Genomic DNA, 13645 nt, shown 5'->3' with positions numbered 1-13645 from the left:
TTTTGGCCCATAAATAACTTTCAGGCTAGCATAAAAGCATTTTTGATTGTTATATCATCATAAAATGAATTTAATCTGCTTCCTTAATCAGCTAAAAATCCTTCATTTCTCTAATATTTGCTTGCAATTTACTTTTGATGGAATTAAATGCTACCTTCTTAGAAAAATGAACTCTCTTAGAGAGATGAACTATTCTGTTGGTAAACCCCATGGAGTTCTTGTTTTTCACTGAGCTTTTTCTGAATTTTCCCATCATTTTTGTCAAATTAGTCTTGATATTTGTGGGTGATTTGGCCCATATGACTAAATGTAGAACTGGACACCAAATCTTTGAAAGATATCCACTCCTTTTCTGTTTCACATGTGTCAGCTCCGCTTTCTCTCCAAGTTAGCAATAAACTGTTCTAACTCAGAGAGTCATCTTGTCTTAGGACCACCACTTGTATTAAATGCAAATGCTTAGCTTGAAGAGGATAAATTGAAGTTCAGCCCAGCACTCTGCACCATACATTGTCTCCATCACTCTTTCATCATGTCTGTTTCTTCTCTTTACAATTATATAACTTATTAAATGCCAGTATTTTCTGTGAGGGTACCTTGTGTTTAGGTAAAAGGAAGACAATATTAATGATGAGAAGGAATAAGTCTGCAGTAATAATGACTATTACTGTTACCATTTCCAACTCCATTTCTTCCAAGGACATCTTGCCATGTCTGATAGTCTGTGCCTACTCTTGCATTAAAGTCACCTAGAATTAGAAACTTGATCTCTTTAAGCACATTGATGAAGAGAGTCTTCAGGTTTTCATAAAAATTTTCCTTTTAACCCATCAGATTTTGGTAGTGAGTGGTGCTTTTGCATAAGTAGCAATTGCATTGTTAAAATGCAAATTCTTGTTCAATCCTTTTGACAAGTTTATTGATTAGATTAGTTTTAATTGCAAAACCTATAGTAACTTCATGGTATTCCCCATTACTTTCAGGTCTACTGGATTTCATGATGCACAGTTTTAATATACTGATGGTGAGTGGGTATAATCATCTTTGCAAACAATTTTGGACATTTTTTGTATTCAACTGTAGGGTGGGGTCTCTGCCTGTTGCAATAAGCAGGCCAAGATTGATGAAACAGACAATTTTTAGAGCATCTTTTCAAGTACCTTTATCATGCTAGGAAGTAAGCAATGTGGTACTTCAAACAGGCTTATGAGATACTCTTTCCTATTATTCCTAAAATCCCATTATTGCTTCAACCCAGAGAGAAGATGACCTTATAGCCTGAGCCACCTATGTGCAGAGTTGTGTCTACATCTTCTACTGCTACCTTGTGACTATAGGTCAACCTACACCTACTGCTTCACCATAGGTTTTAAGACCTCTCAACCTAGTTTAGCTCATCTGCCTAAATGGTTTGCCAAGATATGGTTGCTACTGCAATGCTACATCTTCTTGAAGCCACAAGTGAGAGTTGGATGAATCAGATTGATACACAGGTGTAAAGCTGCCATTAAAAAAACCCAGCAACCTTCACCCCATTAATATTACAAATAAATACTCCCATTACACACAGTGGAACATGTGGAGCTCATCTGGAATAAGACATTTAACTAGAGCCTTCTATTTTGTAGCTTCAGCATTTCTTTGAAGACTTAAAAATTGTTTAAATTAAATACATACACAAACATATTACATTGATAAAAAAACATATAGGACCTATAGGAATATCACATGACCAACTGAGTTATAAAGAGAGATCAATTCTACATCTACTTACTTTGACAAGACTGAGGCAGAGGAGGCTCTGAAATCCAGCCTTGATTCTCCACATTGCATATAAATGTCCCCCGAGGCAAAGCAATGTGATAGCCCTGGCGACACATAAGCTGGCATTGCTGAATAGTCTGTTCTTGGTCAGTCTCTTTTTCACAAAGAACTACTCCATGAACTACATCAGAAGCTCTAAAGGGCAGTGGACACTGAGGACCTAGGAGGAATGGGAGATAAATGATATTTGGCATTCTTTAGTACTTTGACAAAGTGGAGGAAAGATGTACACAGATTGCCCAGATTACAGCATGCAATCACAGACAGGCCCTTGAATATAAATCTTGGGAATGAATAATGAATTGGTCTTAGGACGGAGGAGGAGTAATAGAAGAAAAAGGAGGAAGAGGAGGAGGAGAAGGACAAGGATGAGGAGGACGAGGAGGACAAGGATAAGGAAGATAAGGAGGACAAGGAGGAGGAGGAGGAAAAAAGAGGGAGACAATGAAAGGCTGGATCTCGTTTGTAAAATTAAATGGTGCTTCAATGATTTCAAGCTGCTCACTGACACAAAAATATCCATCTCCTTAACATTAAATATTCTCCCAATGATGCTATAGGTCTGAAAACCACAGAACATAACAACCTTGAAAGAATGCAATTCATTGGTGACCCAGACAAAAATGGAAATACATACAGGGTACACAAGTAAGCTGTAACATATGGCAAAAAATGATTCATGCAGGAGGAAAAAATATAAAAATCCCTGGATAGACATTACGAAGAAGGAAAGTTCTGGATTTGGAAACAGAAAGACATATATCCGCCATCCTGCCTTGAACCCTTACAGTATGACAATGGTTAAATCCACTAACCTGTATGAGTAGGGTTTTTTTTAATTATGAAGTGAGAATAATAATAAAATCCAAAGCATTATATGAGGCAGTATGGTATAATGGACAATAATTTGATTGCTATTTACATTGCATTTTAAAACTTGCTTTACAGATAGTATCTGATTTTATTCTCACTACAACCCTAGGAGGTAAGTGCTGTTATTAACCACATTTTACAAGTGTGGAAGTAGGCAGACAAGGGTTAAATATTTTGTCACATAGCTAGTAAGTATTAGATTAGATTTGAACTCAGGATTTCTTACTCCAAATCTAGAGCTTTAATTGTTTGACATCTAGCTGAAATTACATTATCCAAGTAATCAAAGAAAGTTTAGAGGAACTCTAGAAAATGTAGACCCAGAAGCTGCCCCAGTGAGAAATTTTCTTAGTTATTAGAATGATTAAAACAGGTTTATGATAAAAAATTAGTGACGTTCTTTGGTGAAGAAAGCAGAGGTCTCCTCACTTACCATCTTATATGCTATATCATAGTTATTTGCATATTTGCCCTACTCTCCCATTCCCATTGGCTTATAAACTCCTTGAAGACAACAACCTTGTCATCTTTGTATTCCTCAGCTCATAGTTCCTCACCTTCCAATAATTAGCTCAAGACTTTGAACAAGCACTTAATTACTATACATGGAATCATCAAAACTCTAATAAAGTAATAATTATAAAAAGCATACCTGTTCCCTTAAATTTCACGGTAACTTTTGGGGGTGGGGAAAAGAGAAGAAAGGGGAACAAGGGCAGATTGAGATACAAGGCTATCATTTCATAGACAAGGAGAAAAGCTTCCATTGTGAATTAAAGCACTTCAGCAACTATCTTAAAGTCTAAACGATTTACCTAGGGCTCTCAGAAGTTGACTGTCTTGCCAATGGTCACACAATTAACCTCGTGAAAGATAGAACTTGAACCCAGATCTTCCTTTTTATTTATTTAATATTTTCCCCCAGTTACATTCAAAACAAAAATAATGTGTTTGTTTCTAAAATTTTTGAGTTCTAGGTTCTCTCCCTTATGCCCACCCATTAAGAAATAACTTGTGAAGGTATGCAAAATGTTTCCATAAAAGCCAAGTTCTGAAAAAAAAAATAGATCTCCCACCCTAATGAAAATAAAAACCCTCAAGAAAAATTAAGCTGAGAGAGAAAGAGAGAAAGAGACAGAGAGAGAGACAGAGAGAGAGAGAGAGAGAGAGAGAGAGGTGGGGGGAAATGTTTCAGTCTATATTCAGACATAATCAGTTCCTTCTCTGGGTATGGATAGGATTTTTCATCAGAAATCCTTCTGAGTAGTAATGGATAATTATATTGCTGAGAATAGCAAAGTTGTTCACAGCTGGTCATCCCAGAATATTGCTGTTGCTTTGTATACGGTACATTTTACTTTGCTTGAGTTCATTGAGGACTTTCCAGGTTTTTTTTCTTTCTAGAGCATCCTGCTCATCATTTTCCATAGAACAATAATATTCCTCTATAAACATACATATTATTAAGCCATTCCCCAATTGATGGGCATCCCCTCAATTTTCTCTTTTTTTTTTTTTTTTTTTTTTTGCTCTGAGAAGAGAGCTGTTATAAATAATTTTTGTACATATAAGTCATTTTCCTTTTTTTCCTGAATCTCTTTTGGTGTTCATACCAAGTAGTAGTATTGTTAGGACAAAAGATATGCATGAATTTATAGCCCTTTGGACACATATTATATAATTAGATAATTTAGCAACTAGAGCATAACTCTTATCTTTTATATATTTGACTTAATTCCCTCTAGGATTGAGAAATGAGGACTTATCAGAGAAATGTACTTCAGAATTCTTTTTTTTAAATTACTACTGCTAACTGTATTTATTCTTTCCTTTTATCCTGTCCTTCCTCAAAAGTGTTTTTGGTATTGACCATTCCTTCCTTCCCCCAATATGCCCTCTCTTTTATCATCATGCCCCCCTTCCCATATCTCATTCCCCTCCTATTTTCCTGCAGTGTAAAATAGATTTCTATAACCCAATTGAGTATGTATGTTATTTCCTCTTAGTGCCAGTTCTGATGAGTTCTTTCCTCTCCCTCCACCCCTCCACTGTAAAAGCTTTTTCTTGTCTCTATTTTTAAGGTAGATAATTTTCACCATTCTATTTCTCCCTTTCCCTTTCTCCAAGTACATTATTCAAATCACACCTGTGCCTTCTGTCTATATATACTCCTAATTGCCATAATAATGATAAAGTTCTAATGAATTATAAGTATTATCCTCCCAAGTAGGGATATAAACAGATAAGCCTTAATGAACCCAGATCTTCTTTACTCCATTCACTATTTTATGCTGCTTCTCATGACTAGTACATCACTTTATAAATAATGCCACATCTCTTAACAATCAAATGAAAAATCAGTTTCCTAGATCTATTTAATAATCTGGTGAAGCCTTTGGACTCTTCCTCAAAATCATGTTTGCTGCCGAAAGAAATTATCTTTTCCTCCTCCAAAAGGCTCTTACAATTTACATTTCCACCTTAGATAAAAGATATTGGCATCTAATCTCATCTCCAAACTATAAGCTTCATAAGAGAAGGAACATTTTTTTTAATCTTTGAGAATAACCAGGATGAAGTATTGTATATAGCAATTATTCAAGACCTATTCATATCATCACATTCAATTTTCCTCTTGTCCAGTGAGAAATATGGATTAGATCCAAGAAAAACAGTTTTAGAATTGGAAAGGATGTCAAAAGTAATCTTGCCCAATCCCTTCCTTCTGCATATAAGAAAACTAATTCAGAGAGGTTTAACTACTGGTCCAAGATCACATATCTAGGAAGCATCAACATTAGAATGTTCTCTCAGATTATATATAATCTCCATAAATGAAAATCACAGCTTTTTCATTATTTGGAAGACAGTCTAAAAAGGCTTCAGAGTCCAAAATATTAGTCCCTCTGCAGCCAGCCAATAAGGAGTCTCTCAGAACTCAGACAGATTTGTTCCAAAATGACCAATATGAAATCCATGACTAGAGATCTATACACAAAGGCAGGCCAGTTTGGTGGCACCATCCAGGGCTTATGGTCGCCTACCATAAAGTATAACTTCAAAAAACCCAGCATTACCACTGTACCATTATGAGGCATTTTAGTAGAACTTAAGTGGAGAATTATTGGGGACAGAGTAAAAATCACTATTAGGATTCACTTGTAAGCCCCTGGACTCTTTACTGAAGAAAGATTTATTTTCATCCTAGCTTCAATGAAAACTTAATACTCTTCATTTTATGGGGGAACTAAGGAGATTTGAGTGAATGAGGTATTTTCTTCCAGATTAAAAGTATATGCAACCCCATAAAGTGATAGAATTAAGTTTAATGACTCCTGAAGTTATTTTCCATCTCAAAAGTGATTCTAGATAAATAAAACAATGCATATGAAATTCACTGGAAACAGATGCATTCCATAAAGCAGTCTCAATGGTTGGAAATCCATTGAGGTGGAAAGGTTCTTCCCAATCTCTTTAAAAATTCTCCATTGCCTACTCAATAAAATCTAAACTCACTCAAGGCCATCTACAACATGTCACCTATCTATCTTCCCTGCTTTGTTTCACACTAATAATACACCAATACATACATACATACATACACACACATATATATCACATTCATGCCTACCAAAATATTCACTGTCCCTAACAGATCTACCATTCTTTCATGTCTAAAATCCTTTGCTCGGTCTTTTTTTTTTTTTTTTTTTTTTTTTTGCATTTCTAAAACTTCTCTCCACACCTCTTTGCATACTAAAGTTCTACCCATCCTACAAACCCTAGCGCATATGCCACTTTCCCCCTGAAGGCTCAAATACTGCTTTCCTGCTATGGTCTCTCATCAAATTTAGTAACATTTTGGGGTATTATCATTGTATATACTTTGTAATCCTGGACTAAATTTCAAGTTTCAAAAGGATAAACATGTACTGTCCTTGAATCTCTCCCAACACCTCCCAAAGATCTCTGAAGTAGATCTCGGGATCTACTTCACAAATATTTACTGAAATTGAGAAGACTTGACCAAGATCACACACTTAATCACCAGAAAACTTAGGATATGAACCTGTTTCTTAACCTGTTCTCCTCCTAGTCTTCAGTAATTCAACAGGATGTTTCTGAGGAATATGTATATGTATATATATGATTTAAAGCTATGTGAATACTCTCAGGCTACTGGGATAAAATAGAGCAAAGAAACAAGGCTTCACTGCTTCTCAGTGTAAACCCTGGCTCAACCCCTCACTGGCTTGTATGACCTTAGGCAAATCAATTTTCCTATTTTAAAAAATGGTATTATAACACAAGACCTGTCTGCCTTATAGTTTATTTGGGAGGATCAAATAGGATAAGTGTAGGAAGGTATGTTGCAAATTGTAATGTCATATAAATATCACCTATCCTTTTTTCTTTCTTCCTGATTTTGCTTAGATCTTTTCTGTGTATATTTGCATGATGTGTGTGTGTGTGTGTGTGTGTGTGAGAGAGAGAGAGAGAGAGAGAGAGAGAGAGAGAGAGAGAGAGAGAGAAAGGGAAAAAGAGAACGAGAGGGGGAGGGAGAAAGAAAAGAAAGAAAGAAAGAAAGAAAGAAAAAAGATTTGTAAGTCTATCTTCCCTACATTTCCTTACCAGAATAATGAATGTTTTGAATTAACTATCAAGGGATTTGCCTCATGAATTTACAAATATTACATAAGATGTTGACACCTTTGGTGCCAAAACTAATAATTTCATCCACAATCACATATTGCCAAGAAAATGCATCCTTCAGCCTATTTCACTCGTCTTCTCAAAATCCCCATGCTGTCCTGCAGCATGTAATTCATTCCTGGGAGAAGGCTCAAAAAATCTTAGAATCTCAGCTGAAAGAAGCATCAGAAGCATTCATTTGGTGACAGATTGTAATGGATTGACTTGTAAAAATTGCTTTTAGTTCAGACACTCCATGACTTTACACTCCTCACCAACATTCAGTTCAACAACCATCAAGTTGCTTTTAAAACACTATGATATGCACCAATGAAAGAAAAATAAAAATGAGTCAGCCTGTGCCCAAAGAGAACTTATGTTCTACTAAGAGGTTTCACCATGTATATATATGAAGAGATGGAGAATATATCAAAAATAATTGAGAGAGAGAGAGAGAAAGAGAGAGAAGAGAGAATTAACAACTGGCAAACTGGAATTAACAGAAGTCTCCCATAGTAGATAGTATTCAAGTCATACTTTAAAAGAAAACAGACAGAGGGAAGTGAGAAATTCCTGACCAAGTCCACTGAAAGACTTCTAATGATTGAAAACTACCTCCTGAGGCAGCCCTTACCTCTTTAGACCAACTCTGTTTGCTATGGAAGCCTTGTCTTATACTAAGCTCACATGTACTTCTCTATTCTCTCTCTCTCCTTGATCCTAATTTTTTTTATTTCTTTCCAGATTAAAGAGAATCATTCTAACACCTCATAAGCCTCCGTATAATTGAAGGCAGCAATAATACTCTGCTTCTTACTCTTTTAAGGAGTTTCTTTTATACAGACTAAACACCCTCAGTTCCTAAAACTGATTCTCATATGATTTTAATGTAATTATATGATAAATTTGATTGGACAGATTTTTTTGGGCCTCAGTTTCTCTATCTGTAAATTGAGGATTACAAAGGCTCTTGCCAGCATTAAAGGGCTCTGAGTCTTATGAGAAAAACATCTGTGGATTCTATTCTGGTGAAAACCCTCATTGTATCCAATGTGCAGAACAAAGTGACATGTGTTTACTTGGCAATTGTCCTCACTAATGATGAACCACAGATCTGTCCTGATCTCTTACTGTGACACATTCCATAGCTTGTGAATGGATTTTCCTGTTTCCTAGTTGCTTGACGAGGATGCATGAGAAATTAGGACAAGGACAGGAATGTCAGGTCAAATAAGATCATAGAACTTAAATCCCAGACCTAGGAATAATAATCCTTACATGGGTACAGTACTTGGTATTTTACAAACTCTTCTGTTCCTGTCAAGTCCTTGAGACAGAATCCTAGTATATTAAAAGCCAACAGGAACATGCAGAATCTTCTGGTTCAAAGTCTTCATTTTAGAGATAAGGGAGTTAAGGCCACAGTTTAAATGATTTGTTTAGTCAGTAAGTCAACAAGTCTTTATTAAACACTTGCCATGTACTGGCTATTTTCTCTAGGGACAAAACTGGGGTGCAAATCCCAAACTAATAATGGCAAAACTAAAATAAAGAAAGTTTCCTAACTTTCAGTCCAAGGCTCTTTCTATAACTCTATATCTACAGTAGTACTTACTAATCATATAGGTGAAAGCAAAATAGGCACTTTCACATCTAATGATTGTAAAGTCTAGGCTAGCTCCCTGGAGGCCTCAGGAATAGCGAGTCAGGATAAGTAAAAGTCTTTGGTCTTTAGGAGGAGAAGTGAAGGAGACAAACAAAACTGCTATGAGGCTCCTAGATTCTCCAGTCCAAAGTCACCAACGTCTCTCCTACTAGTCCTAAACCAAGTAAAGTCTAGCTTGTTTTACCCCACCCTCTAATCCTTGCTTACAATTATCTGTATACACCAAACATTGAGCTTGAGCTAGCACTGAACAAATGAGAAGGGCCATTTTTCCAAACATATGCTAATAGAGTCATTGTCAAATAGGTAATTAGCCTTAAGTGCTTGCTTGTCTGACTCAAGCATACCTTTTAAGAATTTCAGCCCTTTACAAATGATAACAATAATAACTAATAACAAAATAAATAACTATTAATAAAAGCTAATGATAATCTGCAGGTAGAAAGTTTACAAAGTGCTTTCTTCAATTACTTCACAAACAGGATAAACATTATTATTCCAATTCCACAGATGAGAAAATTGAAGATAATATGTCCAATTTCATATCCATTCAACTATCTCATCATAGAGCGAAGACAAGTACAAAGGTCTTTAGTCTTTCAATTCAGAACTCTTTCCATCATTTCATTTCTAATAGTGTGTCTCCCTACCCCAGTATGGTAGAAAGCTGATAATGTGAGCTTAGGGCTCTTGGTTTTTCCAACACCTGCTTTGCTGTACACATCAGGAATGGATAATATTTTGATGGAACACCTCAAAGGATTCTTGATTCTTCTTAAATCTGCAGCACAATGCAATTGACAAACAAATTCAAAAGAACTACAGGACTGAACTATGGCAGATTGTAGAGGGCCAGTATTGAATAAGTCCACGTACAGGAATAGTCCAGTGCAGGTATAAGCAGGTCTCAAGTAGTACCTAGACTGGACTCTTTCTATATGTGGACTTATTCAATACTGGCTCTCTATAGAAGATGTTGTTTCATTTTTCCAGTTAAGAGGCCCATGAGTTTGATTTTAATTCCTGGCAAAATTCTAGGTCATATTATTAAAGGTCCAGTTAGTGAACATTCAGAAAAGGAAGTAATGATTACAAAGAGTCACTTTGGTTTCATGAATAATAAATTATGCCAGACTAACCTCGTATGTCTTTTTGACAGTGTTACTACCAGACTATTTAAATCAAGAGAATATTCTTAGTATAGTTAGCCTTGATATTAGCAAAGTATTTTATGAAATTCTCATAGAAAAGTTAAAGAGATGTGAACTAGACGAATGGTACAGTTAGATGCATTTAAAGAATGTATATGTGTAACAAAAAATGTTTTACATTTAACTGGGGAAAACAAAAATTAAAAAAAAAAAAAAAGATTAGACCACATGAAGACAAATTGAAGGAACATTTAGCCTGAATAAGAAAAAATAAAATTTTAGGGACATGTGGTAATTTGCTTCATGTATTTGAGGAACCAACACATGCAAAAGGGATCAGACTTGTTCTGTTTAGCTACCAAGAAGAGTTCTGGGATCAGAAGCTACAACTGTTCTTTTTACAATTACAAAAAGGCAAATTTATGCTCAATGTAAAAATGAGATTTGTCCACAAAAGCAATGAATTACTCTGTGAGAGAGTGGATTTCCCTTGCCTGGTTGTATTCTAGCAAAAAGTCAGGGAATCACTTTTCCTGCAATGTAGTAAAAGAAATTCCTGATCAGTTATTGATTAAATTAGATGGTCTCTAAAAGTGAGAATCTAGGAAGATTTTTCCCATTTCTATTTTTATTGGCATCTTCATATATCAGGGCTTTGAAAACAACACAGCAATATTGGGAAGCCCATTTTGTTGTTTTGTTTTAGGAGAATGAAAACAAATCTCTCCTCTCTCTCTCTCTCTCTCTCTCTCTCTCTCTCTCTCTCTCCCTCTCTCTCTCTGTTTTTACATCTTTCCCTTAAGTAACCTTCTACTTCAACACCCCACTGTTTTCCTGATATATTACCAGTATTAAAATCCTGCACATCATAATACTCCCTATTGAGTTTTGTAACAATGTCAAAGAATTGTAACAACACAGAATTTGTGAGCTAAAAGGAACCTTGGAAACCAGAATGTTAGAACTGAGAAAGTAGTTTGTTACAGTTTTCCCTCCCTTTCTTCCTTACAAATTTAGAAGACTTTGGATGTAGAATGTCATATATACTTGGTTTATGTAGTTAGTTTTGCTGAACTGTTTCCCCTTCCTCTTTCTTTTTGTTTTATTCTTGGTTATAAGGGACAACTCACTGGATAGGGCTGTCAAGGAAAGATTATATTTAGAACTGAAGATAATGTCAAAAAGGTATCAATAAAAGTGATACAAATGTATAAAATATTGTAGGGCCTAACTTAATACCCCAAAATTGTGCACTGATCCATCTCATAGAACCTCAGTCCTTTAATTTGTCCCTCTTTCCTCTATACCTATCTTTCTCTGGGCAAGTCATTTAGCCTTTGATTACCTCAATTTCCTCATCTGTAAAATAGAGATCCTAATAGCTTTCTACTTCAAAGTGGTTTTTTTGAGGATCAATGAGATATTTGTAAAAAGCAATTAACACAGTGCCCAGCACATAGTAGGCAATACCTATTTTCTTCCTGTATTGGATGTGAGAATCCTGATTCTTTATATCTCAAAAGTAGGGTTTTAACTAACTAGCACAACCCTCCTCAAAGCTGCAGTGATTTGGGGAGACTGTTCCAGACTCATTTAAGGTATTCTCTTACTTAGATATTGTCAATAACTGGGCAATCACTCAGAGAGATCGCCAGTGAGGTAAGCTGATCAGCTTGTACTAACATACACATATACATACTTATCACAGTGCCTGATATATAATACTTAACAAATGTTGATTGATTGATTGTTTTATCACACACACACACATACACACACACACACACACACACACACACACACCTGGATGCAGGCAAACATATAAACACACACATATATATATAAGCACAAACATGCACACAGTACAACATATAGATTAGATACATATATACATGTGCAGACATGCATATCTGCAATACATATATAATGCACATATATGCATACAATATACACATGTACATTGTGTGTTAATATATATGCACATAAGTATAAATTTGTCTTCTAAACATTGCTACATTAATCTTCTATGCCCTTTTTCTCTACATACTAATTCAAGTCACACTTCCAGCATAACATCTATTTCCCTTAAACATCTCTCCTTGATGTTCATTTCAAAGCAATGGTTTGTATATCATAATAAATATGGTATTTAATCTATAGTTATATATAGTTATAGTGAACAGCTCTCATTGTTACATTGAGCCCAAATTGCCTTTTCACAATTTTAGCAAGAACAATAGTAGTCTCTATTCTCAGAAATCTTCTCTATGCCTAAACATGTCTGATCTCTTTTGCACATCAGCCCTCAAATATATGATGTGTTAATATATAATATTTATTGAATAGTTATTAAATCAATGAATGAACCCATCATTCTGCTTTCACCTTATAACAGTATTGGAGCCAGTGGAGATACAGAGAGAATTTGTCCCAGGCTTTGTTTCTCCACGTTCAGCCCTAGCCCCACTCACTGCTCAGGTTGGTCCTGACCATGGCTTACTTTCACATGAGGGCTGGCCTCCATTGATCCGTGTTCCTGGAACCTCCTCACCATTCCCAAACACACACCAGCAGCTCTTCTGATCTTGGTCACACTGCACTGGTGAGAAACTTCCATCCTTTTCTACACAGGTGGGGATGTACCCATTGCCTTCTTCCCTCAAAGTGGCTTTTTCCATTAATATGGTACAAATGCTAGGGCCTTGAAGCAAAAAGATAACCCAAGGTCATTTAGAAATACATGAAGGGACAGATAATAACCTTCATTTCATCATACAGCAAATATTCAAAGAAGTATAATATATGAAGACTGCCTTCAAGTAGATTATAATCTAGCAGAGGAGACAAGATTCTATATACTATATACTACTAACAATAGTCTAAAAAAATAAAGACTTCCTCTAAAAAGTCTTCCCCAATTACTTCCAACTTAATGTGAACACTGTGACTTGTGTCTAAATATGCAACAACAATAAACTTTATATTTATCATAGGGATAAAGTATTTATTGGTTTGAGAGGAGAAAGTCCAAGAAAACTTCCTGGAGAGGTAGAATTTGAATTCGACTCTAAAGACTGGAGAATTCGACAACTATAAAACAGTTGCAGAGTACATTCCAGACATAAATCAGAGGCAATAAAGGATGCAGAGAAGCTTAGGTCCTATTGGGGAGAGGATTATTCTCCTTAACTATCACTGTTAAAGGGTAAAGATTGCTTTATTTCTGTGTTTGCACCCCTAGCACTCATCACACTTTGTGTTCCCATCACCAAGCAGGCAGAAAATGTTTGACAATTGGTTAATTGATTGTATGGAGGGGAATGATATGAGACTGAATGTTTGTACTTGATTACTAGAATAACATTCTGTATCAGCTAAAGCGTTGCTTTTTATGGTTCTGATGTAGATCTGCATATGTATATGTATATGTGTATTTGTA

At 35.6% G+C, this 13645-nt stretch overlaps 1 protein-coding gene across 1 annotated transcript in view; it reads right to left on the bottom strand.

Moving 5' to 3' along the window:
• Positions 1 to 13645, bottom strand: part of TG (thyroglobulin) — a 352924-nt gene that overhangs the window by 295298 nt on the left and 43981 nt on the right. The window contains exons 16-17 of the mRNA XM_031947228.1: positions 12707 to 12907; positions 1775 to 1984 (exon numbers count right to left, since the gene is read on the bottom strand). Of these exons, the coding sequence (XP_031803088.1) occupies positions 1775 to 1984; positions 12707 to 12907 (411 nt within the window). The remainder of the gene's footprint in view (positions 1 to 1774; positions 1985 to 12706; positions 12908 to 13645) is intronic.

This window comes from Sarcophilus harrisii, chromosome 1 (assembly GCF_902635505.1).
Source record: "Sarcophilus harrisii chromosome 1, mSarHar1.11, whole genome shotgun sequence".
Classification (NCBI taxonomy): domain Eukaryota; kingdom Metazoa; phylum Chordata; class Mammalia; order Dasyuromorphia; family Dasyuridae; genus Sarcophilus; species Sarcophilus harrisii.
The sequence above is the reverse complement of the archived record's forward strand: the minus strand, read 5'-3'. Positions and strand labels throughout refer to the sequence as shown.